The sequence below is a fragment of the Cyprinodon tularosa genome, unplaced genomic scaffold (assembly GCF_016077235.1).
Source record: "Cyprinodon tularosa strain WSP-4 unplaced genomic scaffold, ASM1607723v1 ctg441, whole genome shotgun sequence".
NCBI lineage: Eukaryota > Metazoa > Chordata > Actinopteri > Cyprinodontiformes > Cyprinodontidae > Cyprinodon > Cyprinodon tularosa.
Window position 1 is genome coordinate 664,846 of NW_024039165.1, and position 23,564 is coordinate 688,409.

The 23,564-nt window shown below is 40.1% G+C and overlaps 1 protein-coding gene across 1 annotated transcript in view; it reads left to right on the forward strand.

The window, feature by feature from the left end:
• lrpprc (leucine-rich pentatricopeptide repeat containing) overlaps positions 1–23,564 on the forward strand; it is a 74,542-nt gene that overhangs the window by 6,120 nt on the left and 44,858 nt on the right. Inside the window, exons 12-22 of the mRNA XM_038300181.1 lie at positions 9,717–9,835; positions 9,915–10,005; positions 10,782–10,851; positions 13,435–13,462; positions 14,601–14,658; positions 15,386–15,492; positions 17,323–17,400; positions 17,745–17,807; positions 19,479–19,592; positions 19,686–19,816; positions 20,086–20,171. Of these exons, the coding sequence (XP_038156109.1) occupies positions 9,717–9,835; positions 9,915–10,005; positions 10,782–10,851; positions 13,435–13,462; positions 14,601–14,658; positions 15,386–15,492; positions 17,323–17,400; positions 17,745–17,807; positions 19,479–19,592; positions 19,686–19,816; positions 20,086–20,171 (945 nt within the window). The remainder of the gene's footprint in view (positions 1–9,716; positions 9,836–9,914; positions 10,006–10,781; positions 10,852–13,434; positions 13,463–14,600; positions 14,659–15,385; positions 15,493–17,322; positions 17,401–17,744; positions 17,808–19,478; positions 19,593–19,685; positions 19,817–20,085; positions 20,172–23,564) is intronic.

Here is a 23,564-nt window from a genome sequence, read left to right on the forward strand (position 1 = left end):
GTGTTATACAGATAACACAAATGGTTAAAGAGAATTAAAATGAATAGTTAAAATAAGAGGATTACGTTAAAAAAATCACCAATAAAAAATGGAACAAAAGTCTGACCAGAAATCTAACTATTAATGTTTAGATGGCTCAATCAAAGGACGCTCTAAATAAATACATTTTTAATGTTGATTTAAAGCAGCTTAGGGCTTCAGCACTCTAGGAACTAAAAGCTGCTTCCCCATGTTTGGTTCTTGGTATGCAGAGCAGATTTGACCTGAGAGGTCTGGGTGTTTGATTTTGAATATAAGCATTTTAAAGAGTTGTATACTAATAGAAGTATATTAATGTCTACTCTGAGATACAGTGAGCCAGTTTAAGGACCTAAAAACTTGAGGGATGTGCTTCACTTTCTTAGTGTTAGTGAGGATATGGGCTGCAGAGTTTTGGATAGACTGCAGCTGTGTTTATGATGGCTACTAGTTTAAGCAGAAGAATGTAGGTACAATGGCAAAGATGTTTTATTCTTTTGAGAATTGAACTTCTGTCATGGCAGCCTTTAGGAAATCTGTGTCTAGGCATCTAAACTATGGAGCATCTGCTTTTTAAAGCAATATTGCGATAAATAAGACTTGAACAGACTTGAATATATATATTTTTTTCCACTAAGTATAAATGTTCCTTATCCGGTCCTACTGTTAATAAAATCAAACCCAACTTAACAGTTAAAACTCCCAATTGGAAGATTGTTGGTATTTAATTTATTTAAACAATTTGATGACCAAAATAACTGTTTTTAGTATTTTTTTTTTCAACCTGTTTAGCAACAGGTTTTGTAAAGAGGAATGGTTGCCAAGGAGTTTGTAAAGGATCTAATGGATACATGTAACATAAATGTTGATAATGCATATCTTACTGATTATATATTTTTGTAAGCAAGAAAGGCATGCTTAGGTCAAGGTTGAAGAGAAACGTCAAATTTTCCTACTCTGATTTCATGGGAACATGTCTGTTATTATTCTTTTTTGATTTTTAGATTCTAATCTGTAAATATAAGTTAGAAGTTAAACTACATTGCATAAATTACTTATTTCAACCAATCAGGTGTTGCCAATAGATGAAAATAGTTTGAGATCTAAAATAACAAACTGAAAAAGTCAAATTCTTCTTAATTTAAAAAAAAAATGTCAAGCTCAGGGTATTTGGGTGACTTGGTTATTCTTAAATGTTTTGACAGTTGCCGATGTATACTGCTATCTCTGTATGAGGAAATACTTATAGACCCACATACTAACTATAATAATTGTTAGCATAAGCTGCAAATCGCAGAATAAACAGTGTGAATATATGAGAATAACAGTCAAGACAGTCTGTAAACACAAACAAATTATCAGAGCTGAGTATCAATCTGGGTTTTGTAATATGTTTTTTTGAAATAGTATAAATGTGAGGACCAGCTCGGGTCCTCAGTAACATTGGTTCTGTGGAGCTGGAAGCGATCCAAAGCAGTGTTTTCTGGGAGTCCTTCATCATCGCCACATACAAATTTGGTTTGTTAAGAGAAATTGGGTTCTAATACAGTTATTTGTAGGTAAGAGCCTCCATATTTAGTTTTTCTTTGAATTTTTGGTTGCTTGGTCTATTTTCAGTCTCAATCTTGTTACTGACCATGACAGCGTACTGGGCAGTATGGAGATGCAGAAGGAAACGTACATGGCTTATCATCAAAACCCCAACCCCTTTACAGGAGAGCAGAAATCCTCACCTATTCGGCCAGGCCAACAATTCCCTTTAATGACCCCCCCTTTCAGAGACTTAAGGCTGATTTATACTTCAATTCTAGGTCATCTGCGTAGGTGTCGCGGTGAACGCAGAGAAATCCCCGCCCCCTCAGCAAACACTCTGCTGCACCTGTTCCAGATTGTAGGTGACCGCAGACATTGGTGTAGACAGGAGGCCTCTGATTGGTCAAATCTACATCCCCTGTAGATTATGTGTATTTCCTGTTTTGTACCTTACCAGCTTGTTTTGTTTGTATGACCGCGATTGTGGAAACGACTTGTGATGTTGGAAAAGCTAGAAGAGCGAGGTGTGCGAGAACGCTGGGACCCTTTTTCCACCTGGATTCCTGCTCTTTTCCGCCCTCAGGTGCCTCAGTTGGTGGACAAACTTGCCCCCATTTCCTCACCGCCTCGGCCGTACCTAGACCCACAGCTAGTTCGTGATTTTCCCCTTTGCGTTGTGCCGTGGAATACACATAATAATAATAATCGATGCAGACCACGCTTCAACACTGAGCATAAATAAAAAATGTCTGTGTCAAACCTGCGACAAGCTCACTGCGGCACACTGCTGCAGGAGTATAACCAGCCCCAAAAGAAGCCAAAGGATCCCCATTCCGAAGGGGTTAACCCCTTCTTCCATTTCAATTTGCATGTTTTCAAAACTATAACAAGGTTTTGATGGGCTACTGTATAAAATCTCAAGCTCAACGCTATTCTTGACATTTTGAATTGAAAAACCTTCTTAGATGGGAAGAAAAATGTCTTCAAACTTGGAAACAAAGTCCAGTGGATTGTTTTTAACTTTCTCATAAGAGAGAGATCAATTATTATTATTCAGTTAATCTTTTTTCCTTTTTCCACTTTTTGGCTGGGGCCTCTTAAGAAATCCCACTGTCCTTTGAAAGGAGATATCCTTTGCGTTTATGTTTGCAGTGTCAGCAAAGTAAGGGGGAAACAATCGATAGGTCTTCCTATAAGACTGCTTGTAGTCGGAATAATAAACGAGCCCAATTATTATCTTAAACCTTTGTGCTTTTCAGAAACCATGGCCTTCCTGAACACAGCGCTATTTACTCACTAAATATTTAAACTTACAAGCTTTCCCCTCTTCCTGGTTGTAACTACAGATGTTTTTGTTGTAGCCCTGAGAGCATTAAGGAGAAGCATGTTATTTAGTAAGTCGAGAGCCCTCATTCAGCACTCCTCCAGCGTTTGAACTTGCTTGGTTTAGTGGAGAAATACATTATGTGCCACTTGGTTTTATTTATATTTTTAAAGGAGATGGGGTGAGAGTCAAGCCAGTTGTAAATCTAAGCTAACATTTAGCCCCATTTAGGTTTGTGAGCCATGAAGCTTTTAAAAAAGTAGACACATCTTAATCTGAAAAAAAGAAGCTTTTTTTTTTTTATGTTGGATCTTTTTTTTCTGAAGGCATACAGCGGAATATAACATCTTCTTTACCAGAAAGAGCTTTTAAAGGGGAGTTTTTACTCAAATATTCATGACCTTTTGAGAGCGAACCAGCTGGGACAGATTTCAGCAGGCTGGGCCAGTGAAGGGCGAAGAGGTCTGATCCCTGCGTGAGGGGGGTAAGAGTTTCTGTTCAAATACACACTGTGGCTTCTCTGTAGAGACGTGCTTGAGCACATTTTTTTAAAACGTCCCATTTCCTGACACTTTGGCTCCACCAGTAACAGTCTAATCGAAGCCCTTAGCTCTTGTTCCTTCAGCTATCATGTGGTCCACAGTGACGACTCAATCATGAGTAAGAAAGGAATTCCAGACAGGATGTTATCTAGATGATTAAAGTCAAAATGGGACTAAAACCTTTTGGGGGAAAAAAAGAGCTTACACAGATATATTGGACGGCTAAAGCTGTATTACATATAAAAACAATAACTGTAAAGATTTATATTGGTCACCCAGAGTCCAAGCAATTATGTGTGTTTGTTATTTGAGGAGAGCTGGGCTTATATGGCACGTCAGGCAAAGCATTGTGGGATCCCTTATTTCTCCTTTGTGCCATTGAGGGACCTTGCAGGTTCTCTGGTAAAAGAGCTATGATGGGAATCCAGCAAAGCAAAGTTTGCACATGGCCTTCATGCTAAAAGCGCTTTTTTATTAGAGGGATAGTGGAGGATTTTCCCAAATTTTTTTAAAGATCCGTCCTCTCCACAAAAAAAAAAAAAAAAAAAAAGACATTCACAAGATTTGCAATTTTTACACTATGTCTGAAAATGGGGGCGAGCATGTAGGACGGCCTTACGTAAACATATCAGCAGAATGATTGACAGTTAGGAGGACCACTTATTTTGATGATCCTTCGGAAAAAGAACATCCTCCACTATACCTTTAATGGATGTAGTGATGCTGTGCTCTATCTAGATCAGGAATGTCAAACTGGTTCCAGAAAGGGTTGTGTGGCTGTAGGTTGTCTTTCCAACCAAACAATAGAACACCAGCCTGCATTCATATCATCAATTCATCATGTTAAGATTGGACTCCCTTGATGAGATGACTGGAGTCTATATTGTGGGGATACTGCAAGCACTGTTTTATACTTGTACACTATTTTGAAAACCTTTACCTCCATTACTTTAAGTTGATCAGCCACGAAGTTCAAACTCAATACGTTGAAGTTGTTTGGAGACATAAGGAGGTTTAGGGGCATGAATCCCTTTGCTCTGTGTGCCGATACTAACTAAGCAGAAGCCGTTCAAAGTGGTGCACGCTTTCTGTTGAAGGATAACCTCCTGACCTTTGCCCTTTGGTAGGGAGGCCTAAGCTGTCGTGTTGGTAGTTTTGCTTCAGTGGGTTTCCTTGGTTCTTTTGTCAAACCACATTCATCTCCCCATACAGGACTTTATCTGTCTATTACCGTTATTGCACACAGGGTACTGGGAGCTCTGGTTTTAAAGCTGCTTTCTAGTTAAAGTGAAGTCAACCTGAAGAATTTCTCTACAAACAAGCACTAGAATCACAAACATGTCTGTTTTTCCAAATTTTTTTCTACTCATTTGTTGTTTGGGATGACGCTGTGTGAAAAAACTGTCTTGGTCACAGTTTGCAGACATCTTGACACTCGTTAGGACTCAAAACTCATTAGCTTGTGCTTCCTCTTCAGCAGCAGTTTGGTTTTTAAGTGCTTCGTGTTTGCGGATCTCCAGGTCTCTCTTTGGGCTTTTTTGAAGCAATTAATAAGTGATGGATTTTTTTTTTCTCCTCTCGTCAGCCGGGTCGACGGCATCTGAGCTGGCAGGGGGGTGAAAACTGGTCAGACTGGTGTTTGTGCCGCAGCAAATTGAATCTTCCGTGCGGTCAAGACTTATTCCCCGTTTGACTGCTGAGATGTCTCAGCGGCTAGCTTTGGCTGCCTGGAGGAGAGGTTCAGATATGAGTGCAAGCATGTTTAGCTAGACTGACTTGAGCTCCAACCGCACCGTCAGACATCATCCATTTACGTATCAGAGTGGAAAAGGGGGGAAGAAGGAAAGGGAGAAAAGTGGAGAAACTTCTCTCTCACTCACACTTGCTTGTTTCCAACAGTGTTTGCCTTAATCCTCATGAATCATGCAGCCAACCCCCCCATTCGTTGGCTGTAGGAGGCAGTTGTCTGGGGGGGGTCGGTTGGAGATGACTTTCTGAGGGCAGTGCAGGTGATGTGACTGATGCAGAGTGACTTGATTTCATGTAAATGCGAGCGCTCTGAGGGAATTCACTTTGGATTACGCGCCCCACTGTGCATGGCCCATGAAATATTAAGCCTCGTGTCACTTTTTGTCCACAGGTGTCACTAGCGGGCAGAGAGGCCGATGCTGAGGAATGGGGGGGGGGGGGGGGGGGGGGGGGGGGTTCTGTCGGTGGGAGGAGGGGGAAGAAAAATCCCCGTACATGCTGATGACGTGTGGATTTGGTGGGTTTAGCGAAAGCATATGCTTGGCTCTTCTCGCCACCTGCCGCTAGCTAGCCACTGCTTGTCAGTCCTTGTGACACAACGGTCTCTTATAAGCTGTGACACAGCAAGCAGAGGGAGGGGGGGGGGGTCTCTCACCTTGCCTGTTTTTTTGGGGTATGAAAGGTTTTAAGTTTACTTCTTTTTCATTTTTGATACATTCAGAAATGAATTATTGTAATTTAAATTAGTTATTCTTGTCCACCTTGCGTTTGCCTTCTAGCATAAAATCCCACATTAGGTAAGGCATAGGCAAAGAGAGACAAGCCAGATGGTGCTAGAGGAGAAAGGAAAGGGGAAGTGACAGGTACTCATGTCCAAGGACAGGACAAGATGACAGCCACCAGTTCCCTCCTCTCCTCTTCTCCTCCCATTTCTGTGTCCCCAACTTCCCGTCTGTTACAGTTAACCTGGAGACATGAAGCTGATGGTGATATCTTGTGACCACTGCCATGCTTAACTCACTACTTTGATACTTCTTGCCTGGATATAACATCCGGTTTTTATGCTGAACGTCCTGGAGAGGTCTCTGTTCTTCACAGCCCGTCTTTGTGCCAAAACCTCTTTGTAAATGCCTCAGACAGCATAACATTTGAAATTCAAGAGGCTCAAGACCTGGAAGGAAAGTTAGGTAAATAATACTTTGGAATATCGCTAGCCATTCATTTTAAATGTTATTACAGCAGATATACAATATTATCAGTATCTGCTGATATTGGCTTTAAAACTATCAGACATTCCTCCACAATATAACTAACTGATATGAAAGGAGTTGTTTTTTGTTAACAAGTGAGGATTATGCCTGCAGAGCTGTAGGATCACATGCAGTCAACTTAATGGATGAGTCTGCCACAGGAGAGAGATTCAATGACTGGAAATGAGAGAGAAAACTACATAGTATATGTAAGCAGGAAAATTACATGTATCAGTTATTTACCAATTCATTTGTAAAATACCCACATATCAGGTTTCTGCAAATAATCCAGTATAAGATTAGGTCTTGTAAGATAAATAAATGCTAAATATACAGAATTCCATGCTAATGAATCACTAGCCTAAAAGAGACAGATTGCAAAAAACAAAGGTAGGAACGTAAGTTTTTCTGGCCTGATTTCGCAATAACCATAGAGCCATCTCCAATACGAACTTGAAATTAAATGCAGTACTCTCCTTAATCACGAAGAGGGCGCTAAACAAGACATTTTAGACAAATCGGGATTGCAATAAATGATGCTTAAATGATCAAAATAAAGCGTGGACCATGTAGACGGTGCTATAAGACCAAATGGAGAGTCCATTTGCAAAGATTGCGGGGGTGAATTGGCCTTTTAAAATTAAAATGCACTGTACAGAGCTTTTCTGTTTTTCAAACACTTTCCTCTTATATGTTTAAAAACTAATTTATTTATACTCTTGATTCATTAATCAATTACTCAAAAATAATCTGTAGATTAATTGATAACTAAGATGATCGATGGCAGCTGTCCTAGAACAGATTTGTTAAAAATTCTCCAGCAGTGGCTGAAATTTGAGATTTTTTCATTAGACAGCCTTGACTTTTAAGTTTTGCTCCAAGTTTATTTAACATCAGATTTAAACACCTTGTGCTATAGCATTTCAATAGGGTCCTTACTAGAAATATTATTATCTAGAGATGGACTGCCTCTCAACTAAAGCTGGCGTACACCCTTTTTCTCTATAATGTAGAAAGTGATTCTTTTGTTTGGATTGCTCGGATATTGATCATGGGTCTTATGTCAACAATTTTACCCCAAATAAAGTTGAAATCTTGACATTTGGAAAAGAAAAATAATAATTGAAGAAGGTATTGCTTAAAGGCATGACTAGCAAAATAAAAAAAAAATCCAGTAGCCCTCTTATTGCATGAATTAAAAGTGCTGATGAAGGTGGAGGAGGCCGGAAAGCACGTGAGAGACATCCAACTTCTACATTCAAACTTCCTGCTCTCCATTTACTTGTTCTCAGTCTGTTTGGCTCACCATGAAAGTGACTATGGATTATTCAGGAGGAAAGCAGGTGCTCCATCTCTTCGTTCATAAAAAAGGACCGTTGAAAGCGATTGCCGGAGTAAGAATGAATGAATGGATGGGTGGCATAGTGGATGGACTCCTCCATTGAGAAGAAAGAAGAAGATTGTCTGTTGACTTTTTTGTGAAAGATGGATAGCGAGAAAGGTAGATGAATGAGTGATATGGAGGCAGGGGAAGGGTGAATGGAAGAAGTGGTTCAGGTACCTTCTACCTGGGTAATGTAGCTTAGTTGCAGGTTTTAATGGCATATAAAAGCCAAGAACTCATCCTTTATTTATCCAAAGAGCCTGACAGGTGAACACAAGCCCCCAGGAGAATAAACAAACACAAAGATCTCTGTCTCTCTCTATATATACCACATATGCTGGTGTGTGAGAACTAGAAGAAGCACTTAGGAATAGTCTTTCAACATCAAGGTGTATTAGTAATATTGATAAAGCACATAATGCTAGTGTTTTACCACCATTCCCCAACAAGTGCAAACATGTTATGTGTGTTGGCTCTTTTAAGCCTCTGACTTTTTTTTTTTTTTACGGGGCACGCTCCAAGACATGATGCAAAGTGTTTCTTCCATTGCTGAATGGTTTTTGTGGCTCTTCCATATGCATGTGGCTGCTTTGGCCAGCTTTCCTGAGGCAGGACCTCAGGGTTCTGCTGGAGAACAGGGTGCAAGAGTCCACTTGAGACCACGTGTGTGTCTATGCATGCATATTTTTACCCAGCAATCTGGGGGAGGGCGGAAAGGAGCCATTAGCGCTATGACAGTCAAGGGTGTGGGGTACTTGCACAGCTTCAGGGTGGAACTGCAGAGTAAGAGTAGTAAAGTGTGCATGCTGGGAGAGACAGGAGCTGTGGTTTTTCTTCATTTTAAATGAGAACATGCATTAAGTTAATTTAAAAAAAAAGACCCATTATAACCTTACACTATGGTGAGATAACTTTGAGTAAAAAACACAACACGAAAAGGCTTGAACCTAATGCCTTCTGGAAGAAAAAGGAACATTTGGTAATCAGATGACTTCTAAAATAATATAAAATATTATTTAGAAGTTATTTGGTACTTTGATAATATTGGCTTAAGATTTTTATCCCGATATTCAGATGCTTTCAATCCTAAAAAGAAGCATTTAAAACTTTGTATTTAAAAGTTCTTCCTTCTTTTTAGCACTACAACCAATTTTGCATAAAGCCTGGCACCTGCCATGCAAATAATGCTTTACAATGAGTCAAACCTTCTTTTGGAAATGCCTTGATATTGATAGATGATGCTAAGGAACTATACAGGGGAAAGGTTCAAAAGGTGATGAGTTTTAGTTGGCTACCGATTATTTTGATATCAGTCTTACTCTCCAGTATGTGTTGCCGATATTTTTAGGCTGATTCTTGGAACCGATATTCTTTGTCTGTTTTTATTTACAGGAGAAAAATGACACGGTTAAAAAAAAATGTGGTACAAGTTCTAGTTTAAAAAACTATGTGGCAAATTAAACAAAATATTTAAAATGGACGGCAAATAAATCAGGATGGCTGTGCAAGATCGTATGGAACTCATGAATTGACCAAGACATCTGTGTATCAGCCAATACTAAAACATACAAGGAACAAAAACAAGCTATATCGGCATGATGTATCACTATCTTTGATCCCAACAAGACTAACTTTATTATCACAATTCTGATCTTGAAGCAGATTTAAGCCAAAAAAAGGAACAAACAGCCACCAATATAGGCCTTTTAATTTCTGATTGCATCCGGTCACTGACTTTTGGAGCATGGGTGTAGCAACAGCGGAGAGAAATCCTGGCTCTGAATAGGCCAGAGATTTCGCTCCAATTTAATTCTTCAAGACGTGAAGCTTAGATCCCTGCTGAAATGTGAGGTTTCTCTTGGAACCTGTCAGGATATCAATAGACTTCAGCGATGACTTTCTGTTTTTTGTTGTAGGTGTGGTGGAGGTGATGCGAGGCATGGAGAAGCTTGGAGTCTCCCCTGACCTCGACACATTATCCACCTACGTCCTGCCTGTGTTCCCCAGCTTGGAGGCCGCACGTCAAGCACTCAAGGTTAACAAAAGCTGGCTACACTTTATTCTCTGACTGTTCTTTTCTTTTTACTGACTGAAATGCTCAAATGTCTGCTCAGGATTCAGGCGTCTCTGTGGATTCGGAGGCCTTTCTGTGTGCAGAGGTTCGCACGTCGGCTGCCAGCAACCTGGCCAAAGTCTACGCTCTGAGTAAGCAGTACACAAATTCATCAAATCTCATCGACTTCATCAAAGTCTAAAGAGTCCGTGCCCCATCCTAAGCAGCCACCATCACTGAGGCTGCTACCTCACCTGCGGGCTAATTGGCGGCGTGTCTGCACTTAAACACACAGACACACACTTACCCTCTAACACCTCTGTGCTCATCAGGCCTTTTAAGGGATTAGTCTGTGTGAATTTGTAAACAGCGTGGAGAGCTTCGTTCTGCAGAGGAGAGCGAGATATGAAGGGCTCCTAAATTATGGATAGCTGCTCCCGTTGTCTGTCTTTCCTCCAACAGCGTCAAAAACCGACCATACGTCTCAGTTTAATGTGAATCGAGTGGAGCTTATTTAACATGACTGCTGGCGTTTTAAAAACAGCATCATGTTTAGTAAGCATTTTTTACATATATGGCTGAATATTGCAGCTTTTAGCAGCCAAATGGTATAGAAATTAGGAATATGGATGAAACGGACCAAAGCAAATCAAGGGAAAGGTAAATTAGAAAGGCCCCGAAAGTGAAAGTCAGGATTTAAAAATAGCTTTTTGCTTTGAGATGTTTGCTACAGTAAAAAATAATAAATAACCATCTTCAGTTCCTTTTTTAACTGCTTTGCATAAGATGTGTGAGAGCTTTAAGAGATTGATTAGGACAAAACAATCAGAGGAGCTACACTTTCTGAACCAGTGATCAGTCTGTGTTGATGTGCTGTTTAATTTTTCCATTTTTTTTGGTAACTAACAGTTTGCTTTCTTCACTTCAGTATCCGATCCCTCCTTCCCGGCCTTGGATCTCAGTTTCTTCCGCAGCAGCCTCATCACAGGCTTCAAAAAGTGAGTCAGTTAGCCTCCTCATCTGTTTGTTTTTTACATTTTCTGCATCACTTCTGCATTTTGACATATTTGGCCCCTAAGAGCCCCAGCCTGGGGTTTAATGTGGCTCTATAGAGGTCACGACAGCATATGCTCACAATGTGTGTGAATATGACATGTGTGGCCGGTCGCACCATCCATCGGCGGCTGTGCATGGGCAGCTGCAGGGAGAAACGCTGCATCACGCACACGGGCAGATATACACGGGTCCCTCATACATATGGAGGCCCTCACCCCTCATGCTCTCGCCTCAAAGCTCTGCGGGAGATATGCAAAACAGCAGATGCCCACCACTATCCCCCGACTTCTGTGCTGGTTGCATTTTCTCTCACTCTTTCTGACACACAAGGGGTTAGCCTTAGGACCAGCGTCTGACTCACAGGCATTTTCTTGAAGGGGTGTTTATGAATATTTACAGTTTAGCACCACACGGCTGCACAAAAACACTTGGGGGGGCTCAGAGCAACGCTGGAAGTGAACCAAGGAGTCAAGTGCTGACTTTCCTGCAGGGTCTTAAGTTATTTCTCTCACTGAGCAAAAATGTGATTACTTAAGCTTCACTTTTTGCTCCTGGTTCAGCTGGTTCAAGTTCATTACAAAACACGCCTCAACTTTTTTCATATTTCTGCTTGTTGGAGCCAAATTCATGCATAGTTTTTAATTTCTTTCTACAAATTTAAATCTGAAAATTGTGGCATGCGTTTAGTTTCATAGATGCGGTAGGTTTCCCTACAGCTGTTAGTCTTTAGGGTGTAAGAGGTTATCGTTAACTGAAACTAACGAAATGATGAAAACTTGAATGAGAAAAAAAAACTGAAATAAAGATAAAAACTCTGCATAAAAACATGAAACAAATGCACTGAATTTCAGCAGTAATTGTGCTTAGTCTTCATTTGTTTCTTTATTATAACGCAGTATTATGAGGTCTAGTTTCCAGTTTCTTTTTTTGCTTTTTTTACTGTTCCTCAGTCCGGTCATATGTGTTGCTGCAGTAGTTTGTCCTTACCTGGGGATTGATTTCTGTTATCTACTTTTTTTTTGTTAAGTTTTGCTGTAAGACATTTCATATAAAAGACTAAAAACTATAATAAAATTTAATAAAGAATAAACTGAAAATAAGCATTTTCAAAAAAATAAGTAAATCCAGAAAAAAAAACTAATAAAAATTTGCAGTCTAATTAAACAGTGCAGGTATTTATCAGATTTGCACATCTAGCTGAGGGGCACTGCAGCAGGAAAAGATGCTGGTCAGTGAACGACGCCATACCAAAATAACTTTAAAGTTAATGTCTTTCTGTTTTGGTTTCTATCAAACACGTATAGTAAGTACTCCTCCCAGCTTCATCCAAAAAACATTGTTCTGTTGCCTTTCATGCCTGCAGTGCAGTAAGATGTTCTTGGGGTTTTACAAAATCAAAATGTGGGAAGATTGAATCCACAATGTCTATGAGAAGAAGTTTTGAAGTGTATTTAGATCCGGACCTTATCCAGCCTTCCAGCAACTTCCACCAGATGCCACCACACCATGAAGCTGCCGCCGCCTCTCTTTATTCCTCCTCACATGATGCCCTAAAGCTCAGATTCATGGTGTTTTACCTCCTTGTGCAAAGAGCTGCAGCTTCCTAACAGATCCTCTGACATGTGAAGTCTGGTGAATATGTTGCAGTGCATGAATCTGGATAGATATTCTAAGTCATCTTTAATTATCAGCCTTTTTCTTGGACTCATTCCTTTTCCTCTCCTCTTTTCGCTTTCCTCTCTCACACACACACACACACACACGTCTCTGATGGTTAGGTTGCCTGACAGGGTCGTAATTGGTCTTGTCACTTTGGGAGCGTTTGCACGTGTGTGTGTGTGTTTGCGAGTGCCATGTCATCGCTGTGCTGGACCTGCCCCTGTCAAAGACAAGGTCAGGGGATAATTTAATCATTAAAGACCTCTTCTTCTCTCCTCTCATCTTTCCCTCTCTCTCCTTTTCCAACATCTCGCTGACAACGGCGGAGATGTCACACATTGTCATCATTTAGCCCGTAGAGTGTGCGCGTGTTCATGTGTGACTTTGCGTCTTTTGTGGTTTGCCAGAGTTTTGTTCCGCCGCCTCTCATCTGCTGTATTGTGGGCTGAAGAGCGTCAAACAGGGAAACGCGTCGCTCCAGCTTCATGTTTGCTGTGTTATGCTGTCAGGTCACCAGCTGTGGGGAAATAATCCTGCCGCTTCTGAGACAATTTAAATTTGTTTAAGTTTTTTGCAAAAGAATAACAGAAAAGTTGTTTGATTTTACTGGATCTAAACTACCCATTTGTAAAAATATATATTTTTTATTCTAAAGCTTCTATAAGAGCAGATATGAATTAAATGTCTTTAGACTTGATTGTTTTTCTAACTCCAGAAAAGTAAATGGGTTTTCTTTTGTGTTTTGTGACCAAAATTATCAAACTGCATTAAACCTCATGCAATTTCTATTTTTTGGAGGGTTTGGGGGAGGCAGACTGGTTGAGCTGCTGCTTGTTTTATTTATTGTCCTCTACTGCCCCCTGCAGGTCTTCTGATGTGGACAACATGGTGAAGGTAAGACTCAATGCACCCCTGAAAACAAACCTTGAAAAGGAATGTTAAACATATCATATTCTATCAGATCCTTTGCTGTATATCTTAGTTTTAATCAATAACTCATCAACATTGCTCTCTTAAAGTAGCAGTTTTATGTTTTTATTTCTACTTAATCTTAGAGATAGCATCACAACACAGTAGAAATGTGAAACGGACATTTTCTGACTGCACTGAATACATAAAGTGGCCAAATAACCATTAAAACAGTGGTGTAAAGTAGAAGATGTAGAACTGCATAAATGAAGATATGAAATTCTGCTGTCCCCTCTTGATGCGTTCATGCAGTGCTTAGAACATACAGCTTGAACTTTTTTCTCATATTTGGTCACTTTCCAACCGCTAACTTTAATGTGTGGTTTGATTTTGAAACTTTTACGCTATAGCTTAGTATAGCTTAGTGGCAGGGAATTCCTGTTTTTAATTTTCCTCACAGAAACGTAATAAAAAGCAAGCAATCTATTCAGTTTTTTTTTTTTTTTTGTCTAAATTTATCCCCGTAGAAAACAAATAAGGCTCCTTAGAGAAAGCCTTAAGTCTTTGTGGAGGAAAACAAATTAGGCTCAACACCCTAAAAAAAACGTCAACGTTACATCAAGCATGGTGTTGGCTGCATCGTGCTGTGGGCATGCTTTTATGCAGCAGGGAAACGAGGTCATTTGAAAGAAAAATAAGTAGAAGCTGCTAAAGGTGGAGATTTACAGTCCACCAAACATTGATTCATGGGGTGGATTTGAAAGCCACATTTCAAGTTTCTTTTTTTTATTTTTATCACTTAATCATGATCTGAGAAAATGCTTTTTTTTATTTTGATTATTCAAATATTAAATTAAAATGTCCTATTTAATAGAGTCTCAAAAAAGCAACCCTTTCTCAAAATCACTTTAAACAAATGTAAGATAAGAAGAAAGTTCAGACGATGATCTGTGAATGTTTGAGATAAAATACACCAAAGTTTGGTGTCTGTCACATTAAACCTCAGTAAAATCTGCTGATGTTTCTGTTCGTACGACGACAAAAGAAACTTCTCAATCAATACTTTATTCATAAAGACATTGTGTGTTTATGTGCTAGACTAATTTGCTGTTCTTTTCCCCAGATTACTGAGCTGCTGTATAAAGACGAGCGCTTCTCAGCTGGAAACACCAACCCCTCTGGTGAGAAAACCCTTTAATATGTTGACACCATCCTCATTTGTAGCTTATATATGTTCTGTTATTCTTTGACTTCTAGAATTTCTACATTTTTGCGTAGGTGAGAAGGATCGAAGCAGCTTTCCTGTGTGTCTGCAGCAGCTGCGTCGTATCAGTACAGAAACTGTCAGGTTGCACAGACGACCTCCTGCATGTAGTAGATGATAAAATGTCTGTTTACATCCAGGCTCTGTAGCAGTAAGCTCATGCTCGGCCCACTTCTCCTCATGGAGCCGTCTGTACGTTTTGGTCCATTATGGGTTTGTGTGTTTGTCAGCATGTTGATGAAGAACCTGCTACTCGCAGAAACAGAGCCTGGCTGCTGACGCAGCACCAACTCCGAGTGTGTATGCGAGTCGGGAGAGTCTCCAGTGCAGAAGCTGGTGTGTGCGTGCCAGTGGAAGCGATGGAGACTGTTATCCGTGTCACTTCCAGTTAGACTACATCTGCGTGTGTGGATAAGCGTTGGCGGTAGGAGGAAGCTGTCACAGCGAAGCCCCCGTACGTTCACTCAAACCACAGAGAGAAAGCAGCTTCTGTCAGCAGAAATGACACAACCTCACACTCTGCAGAGGTTACAGAAAAATAGTATGAATGCACAAATGGACAGTGTGACTGACACTGTGGCAAATGAAATTTATTTCCCAAGATGACTGCTCACAGTGTGTATTCTTGTGTGTTTTCTGTGCAGAGGCCACAGCATACTTCCTTTACAACCTGTTCGACAGCATGTCAGAGGTGCAGGTCCAGGCGCAGGAAGATAAACTGAGAAGCTTCTTCAATCAGCTACAGACTCGGGTACAAACTACAGATGTTCATGTTTTATTAAAAGATGTGAGGTCAACTGAGTTTTCCACTAGAAAGGATCCTTTTATTTAGTTTTTTATTTGATTAAGGCTTTTAGTAGCTGCTTTTATTCATATATTTAGTTTGGATGTAAAAAATAAAAAGTCTGAAAGCAGAAAAAAAATCTAAGTTTATTGTTAAATGTTTGAAAACAAGAAGTGAGTTTTGTTATTTATTAAATATAAACAAAAGTTGTAAAGCCAGTGAATCTACACAGCTCTGAATAAACTGCTATTTGCTTTCTGTCCAGCTTCACCATCATATTTAATTTGCTGATTGTTTTAGAGAAAAATATAAGAAAAAACGCATGCCAGACTGAGGAATGGCTTTAAACTAATAGTTCATCCCAGTGGTAAGATTTAAAAAGGAAAATGGTTTACATTTTTATGATTTACAAAATATAGGTAGGTCTTGCACCAGACGCCACCATTCCCTGTCCACATTGCCCAAGACTATTCCGTGCACAGATTTGCCTGATCAGCCACCTGCGTACTCATAGACTCTAACTTCCCCAACCATTGGATGAATAGATGGTCCTCGTCGTATCGACGGACAAACAAGAGGTCACTGACCACCAGAAACAAACCTGAATATCACTTTATTATCATAACAGCTAAAAAAAAAAAAGAAACATTCATAGTCAAGACGCACCAGTCAAACGCTTTCTGACAGATATGTTTCTTTTTTTCTAATTTGATTCCCTGTTTCACCTAAAGCTGATATGCAGATTAAACTCAGCAATTACATATAACTGCATACAGTACATACAGAGATGGCCAAAGTACTCACTTTCCATACTTGAGTAAAAGTACAGATACTTGTGTTTAAAAAATACTCTGGTAAAAGTGGAAGTACTGATTAAACTTCTTTACTCAAGTAAAAGTAACAAAGTACAGGCTTATAAATTTATTTAAAGTATAAAAGTAAAAGTAGAAACCACTTTTTTCATGCCGTTGCAAACATTTTAAATGGATGTCTGCCAATAGGACTAGATCTCCGTTGTTTTCATTTTCAATCATCTCGTCGTCCATACTACTATGCTAACGCCACCGCCACCAAGCTGCAATGATTTGCCGCCAATGAATACCGCCGAATCTGTCGATTCATCTTGTAGTGGTGCGTCAAATGCAACATAGATTTCCATCCAATTAGATTGAATTTGGTATTGATGACGTGAAAAATAATAACGGTAACTCCATTGAAATGATTCAAAACTAAAGTAACGAGCCAATTTTTTTAAATGTAACGAGTAGAAAGTACAGATATTTGTGTAAAAATGTAAGGACTAGAAGTAAAAAGTCGCCATAAAAATAAGTAGTAAAGTAAAAATATCAGAAAAATCTACTTGAGTACAGTAACGAAGTATTTGTACTTCGTTACTTCCCATCTCTGAGTACATATAATCTCCATTAATCTAAGTAATTCCATTTTTACCGTAAATGAACAAAATTATCCTAAAGTCTTAAATCATGAGCAGATCTTTTTAGTTTTTTTACCATTATTGAGTTGATTCCTTGTTTAGATGCCATATAACAGTTGAGGCCATAATGTTAATGAATTTTGTTCATAAAGCTGAAGCCACTGATTCTTTGATAGCTGCTGGTTGATCTATCAATGAAGTATTCTGTTTTCTTTCTATACAGCCTCTTTATAATAAGTCACACAAACATTAATGTATATTTAAACTATTCACTTGTGGGTTAAATGCTCAGCTTTCTATGCACGTTGTGTTTGTTCCGTTTGTTTGGTTTTAATGCGGGCCTCTGGTTCATATTTTTACAGAACATTACCATTTCTCTCAACATCTATCGAGGAATCAAAAATCTCCTGGAGTCATACCACTGCCCAGAGCTAATTAAGGTACAGATTCTGACCTCTCCGTTTCTGTTGCTCTGCAGTTTAGATTGGATGATTTTCTTTGACCAATTTTACCTTATCCTTTTTAAGAAGATTTGTCAAACTTTTCTAAGATGTGCTGAATAAAATTTATTTTACTTTTTTTTCAATATGATTTAGTCATGTAACTCCCTGTGGTTATTCAGTAGTAGCCTTTTGCCTTCAAAACATCAGGAAATAGTTGAAAATTGATAAATAGCACCTAAACATGAAGTAGTCCAAATACTTTAGTTTCTAAGGTTAACTTTGTGAAATAGTTTGTTCCCAGCAGTAGAAATGGCAGCATCTGACTGTGTTATGTTCTGCAGGACGTGATCGCGTTGGTTGACCCTAAGGAAAGAGAATCTCTGTCTGCTGTTCCTCGGGCTGCAGTAAGTAAACATGATGAAGGAAACAACAGAGATGAAGAATTACTTCTGATTTATCTGAGAATAAAGTGAATGTTAAGAGGATAAGGGTGAACTTCTGGATTTGCACACTTCATAGTTTTGCACTCAATTGTAGATGTGGGTTATTTTGATTATGGGCTTTAATGCTGGCTTTCAAGTGTTGAATGAGTATTAAACAATTCTGATTTTATGCTGTTACAAATAGCAGGTTCCATTTTGTTTTGTCATAGGCTACTATGGTAAGCATACAATGTAGCAGGCATTCAGATTTTTCTCTACTACGCTTATCATCCTTTCACTGATTTGAAGGCTTCCTTCCCTAGGGCTTTTTCCAGCGTACTTGATGATAATCATAATAATAATTGAACATTCTTGATCTCAGACTGGAGAAATTCATATCTGCATTTAACCCATCCCCTTTGGGAGTAGTGGGCTGCCATTGTGCAGCACCCAGAGAGCAATGTGGGGTTAAGGGTCTTGCTCATTGACCCAGAGTGTAGGATGTGGGGATCGACCCGGGTACTTGCAGCCTTCTCAGACGACAAGCGCACTACTCCAACCACTAGGCCAACATTCCCTACACCACAAACTATGGTTATACTGAAATAGATTTAAAAAAATAATGAAATTAGGCCAACAAAATGAGTTTAAACGATACCAACAGCTGCTGTTTAAACTAATTTACCTCCTTATTTGCATCTATATGTTAGAAAACTGCAGTGAAAATAGGAACCCAACGCCCTTTACATTCACCCTGAGCGCTTGCAGGCAGGTGAACTCGTGCTACCGCCTGCCAGCAGACAGATACAGGTTGAAAGCAGGGGATGGTGACCAGGTTCAACAATCAGATCCGACCGATGGGCAGTGTTTTCTTTTTTTTCTACCCAATAAGACGCGCCATTGCTGCGCCGGCGTGTAGTCTCCTCACCTCTGCTGCGGGTGGATCAAAGCATCACGTCTCCAGGTCAAATTTTGGATATTAAGTAGAGATATGAATATCTCCTCCAATATGGAGAAAGGATTGAAAGTAATATCAGCTTGCTTATTCAGAAAAGGCCTATCCCAGTAGTCAATGGCATAGAAGATTTGGTTACACCGCGGACGGTCTGCCAGTCCAGAACCCTTTGGGTCTTCTTCCAGAACCCTTAGGAATAAATGTGATGTTGACATGTGCAGTTGATTAGAGTGGGCTCCAGAGGACCCTTTTCTACAAGGTTACTCAGATATTTTTCACGATAAAAGTCTATCGATTCCTCTTTGTTTTGCAAGGCGAACCTGCAACCTGTAATCAGTAACTAACTAATATAAAGTAACTATAACTAATTTAAAAGCCTTGGCCTAGTCAAAGTAGAATATATTCATAAGCATGTATATATTTCAGAATGCATCTGTAATTTTGAGACTGGGAAAATCAGAAAATATGTCATAAACAAGAAGATGTTTAGTTGTTTAAGCATCATAATGGTCTGCCTTGTAAAAAAAAAAAAAAAAAAAAACAGTTTCGAATAAATCATCAAGAGCCCCAAATTAGAAAGATTTTCATCCTCAGGATGAGTGAATCTAACCCTATGATAAAATCTGTATTACTACAAGCTCATGTAGTTATGAGGTTGTGTTTTGGTTTTATATGTAACACACATTTGTCTCATTCAGGGAGTTGAAAACAAAGTTTTGGCCCTGGAGAATAAATTGGCTGAACTGAAAGCGGAGAACAAACCGCTGAGCTCCGTTCTCAAACAGGCCATCCTGGCTCTGAGTGCTGAAGAGGTACACTTTCTTTTTCATTTTTTTTTTTTCTGTGTCAGAGTTGTAGCATTTGTCAGTGTTTGTGTATTTCTAAGAGTTTGGTTGTCTGATCAGAACCTACAGCGTGCCCTTGAGCTGAAGCAGCAGCACGAAGAGGAGATGACAGCCGGGGCTTACGCCACCCTCATCAACCTGTGCTGCCGCCACAACAATGTGGAGGAGGCGCTCAACCTGAAGAGGGAGATGTGAGTGCAGCAGGAAATGCACACATACACACACTGCACTCCGGCCAGTTTTGGGCCATTAAAGTTTAACTTGAGTGGTATTAGGGGAGACGTTAATGCAGGGTCCAGCCGCTCTGTTGGCGAGATGAAACACAGGAAACTCTCCTCTTCCTCCTCCTCCTCCTTCATCATCATCTGCTTCCAGCATTAAACTGAACTATGAGCTGCATTGCTGTTAGCAGAATACATTAATCAAGGTGCGCTTCCTCTGTCTCCCGCTCTGTTTTCAGGAGTCGTAAGGACTCATCCGTGGCCTTGGATCCCAGTAAATACATCATACTGGTCAAGACGCTCTCTGTGAATGACAAAGTTGAGGGTAAGCCGCCAGAATCCATATCTCATATTGGCTTTTGCTGTGAATGGAACCTTAAGGTGACCTGAACATGTTAACATAAGTAAAAAAAATACCAAAAATATACAGCAGAGAAATTCAAAAAACATATGAGTGATGGTGACCTGTTTAACTGGCTGTGCTGTGACCCTTAGTGATACTTTATGGTACCTGATGCTAAAGATTTTTTTTGATTATTTACCAATTATTAAGAAATAAATGAATGGCATCCCCGAATTACAATTAAAAATAAAGATGGTTGATCAATGTTTTTGGTCTTATTTCCAATTAGCTTGTAGCTGCTGATACTCCTCTACCACGCAGACTTTTTTAGTCTCTCTGCTGTTTTCATTAAAGGTATTGTGGAGGTTTTTGGGGAATTTTTTAAAAGACCCGCCCTCTCCACTTAAAAAATAAAATAAAAATAAAAGCACATGCACAACCCTGTACCCGCTCCTGAGAGGGAACGCCCATAAATGCTTGCGAGAACATGCATGGGCCCATTTCTAAAATTTCCTGTTCTCATAGCTCATACAAGCTTACTGTGCCCAAACGTCCGCCCTAACCCCTAAATCCCTCAATCAGTATATATAGAGCGGGGACTATATAATGGACTTTATAACAAACTCAGTTAAGTAACTGTTCAGGCAGCGGATCACTGTTTTTTGCTCCCTGTTGGTCACGTAACTCCTCCTCCACTGCGCGGTGCCTGCGCCATCTTTGTTATTAGTCGCTGCTTTGACAGTAAACTCCATAATGCTTTACGAGGAGCAAAGCATTATCCGCGCAAAGCATTCTGGGATATATTTGCCTCTTCTGAGGCCTTTCTTTTCTTCTCATACACTTCGTAGACACTTTTTCTCTTACGGACCTCTGCCATTTTCAAAGAACCGTGGTGAAAAGGGTGAGCTTCAATGACTGTCTGAAACCGTAGCTCACTACACATATACGCCTGAAAGTGCGCATGCACAGAAAAAGAAAGCTTACGGGACAAGCACATAGGACGGCCGTACATAAACATATCACCAGAACGATTGACAATTACGAGGACCACTTATTTAGTTGATCCCCCCCAGAAATAAAAGCGTGTCCTCTATACCTTTTAACTGTATGCTGGGAATAGAGGAACCTAGGTGTGTGTGTTAATTGAATCTTATGCATAAAAGAGATCAACTTTGCTGCTCTATTTTGAGCCTTCTTGTTATCTGCTGTTAAATCTACTCTCTCTCACCATCCTGCACCACCAAATTAAGATGCATTTCTCAGCATGTCACAGAAATAACAGTTTCCTGTCAAACATCTCTGCCACCTTTTTTCTTTTTTATGAACTTGTTTACTCCTCTTCGCTCAGTTGAGCTGACCCTGTTAAAGATGGCTCTCAGTGAGTCCTGGTAGCTCTTAGGTATGGTGGGTTTAATGATCTGGAGCAGATTTTTACAGCCTTGTGATTCTGGCCTCCACCAAATATGTAGGTCTGCCTCAACTAACAAGCCAATAGTGGGAACCGATATGACTCTTGAATAAACATAATGACCACCAAAATATCTCAACATTGAAGCAACATCCACATAATCACACTCTAAGGAAAAGGCATCAATACACTGATACACTGATCGGCTGATGATTCAAGGTTAGGGGGAATTGCTGAAGGGTAAAGTGAAATGAGTCAGAAATCAACCCAACTGGTTTTAATTACAAGACAACAACTCCTCCAATTGAGCCACAGCTCAAAGGCATCTGAATCCTCTGGTATTTGACATGTCTATGGAACGTCCTTGTCATTTTTTTATTTATTTTGAAGCCATATTGGATTAATCTGTGTTTTATTCTCAGTCGACAATGTTGACAATGCAGTTTCTCTGCTCTGAAACAAGAAACAATGGCTCATTTTCTAAGTGGGGAAATGAGTTTCTGTCATTTATCATCCAGGCTGTTCATTCCTCACCTGGCAAAGACAAAAGTTAGAGCATCATCACCATAAGCGCGCTCGTTAGTATTTTACAACAAACCAATCTGACTTGTTGTCAGGGCCTCCCTCCCCAAGCCCCCAAAAATTTATGGTTTAGGGTAAAATGTCATTTTCAGCTTCTGTGTGTGCGACACCTGCTGTGTGATGGTGTTTCTCTCTCTCTCTGTTACCATATTAGCTGTCCATTTTCTGAATTCTACGGTGGGTTTCCTTCAGCCCATTGAAGACCCAATTACCATCAGTTTTTGCTTCTCCGCATTTCACATCAGGTGACAGGCGAAATGTTTCCCCTTCGTCCGTACTCGTCTTTCCTCCCCTTATCACTCGCTCTCCATTTCTGCCTCTGCATCTCTATTTAACCCCCCCGTCCTCCTCTTTCTCAAAGCGTGTCATTCTCTTGTACCCCCCTCCCAACAGACACACACACATACTGACTCGCACACGTCAGCAGGGAAATGAGAGGGGGGGGAAATTACAGGACTGTGTGTATTTTTCCAGAATTATTGAAATCTGCCTTGATGCTAATGGCAGATCATGTCCGCCAAAGTGCTTGAACATTTCACACACACACACACACACAGATTGACACAAATTTGCATGTGAATTCAAGCAAAAGGCATTTGGTGGCGCGTTGGTCGGCGCGTCCATCCGCCTGCGAGTGTGTTGGGATGTGTGTACAGGCAGCGCTCAATGCATTTGCCATTAGCCAGAGAGTGTGTGCATATGAAGGCGAGGCTTGTCAGCCACATTAGCACACATGGCTAACCTTGATGTTAGCCTGTCCCCACCCAGACGCTGGTCTGCCCAGCTCTCGCCGCACACCAGCCCCAGCTGAAGATCATGTCTCCTGGCGTTTCACATTATTTCTCTCCAGCGTTAATGGTTTTGTTGGTTTCCTTTGATGCTTCTTATCTTGACTGCCAACTCTGTTTTTTTTCTGCTTTGTTCTCTAGCCTTACATCTTCTTTGAGGTTTCTCAAAGCTATCGCTATCTTCAAACCAATAAATTTTCTTTTGGATCCCCCTTTTTACATCCTGCAACTATCGGTCTTGCTTTTTTTTGTAGGTTTCTCTTACAGATGGTTTTATATCTCTTGACCTAATAAGCTATTACCAGAGCACTCTTAATTATTCTCAATTCATTTAGATCTGTGTTTAAAAAATCTGTTATCGAGGCGTCAAAACTGTGTCGAAGAGCTGATTCAGCCATTCTATTCACAAGCAGGAATGCATCTACAACATGAACACCTTCCCTTGAGAGCTGGTGTTGAATTTCCCTGATCTGAAAAATTAACTTTTGGAAGGTGAACTTTTGCAGCCTCTGGGTTTTCCTCCAGGATTACCTTGAATTTGTCTCCATCTTCCTTTCAATCTTTACCTGCTTCATTTTCCATGCTAAAAGACTTCAA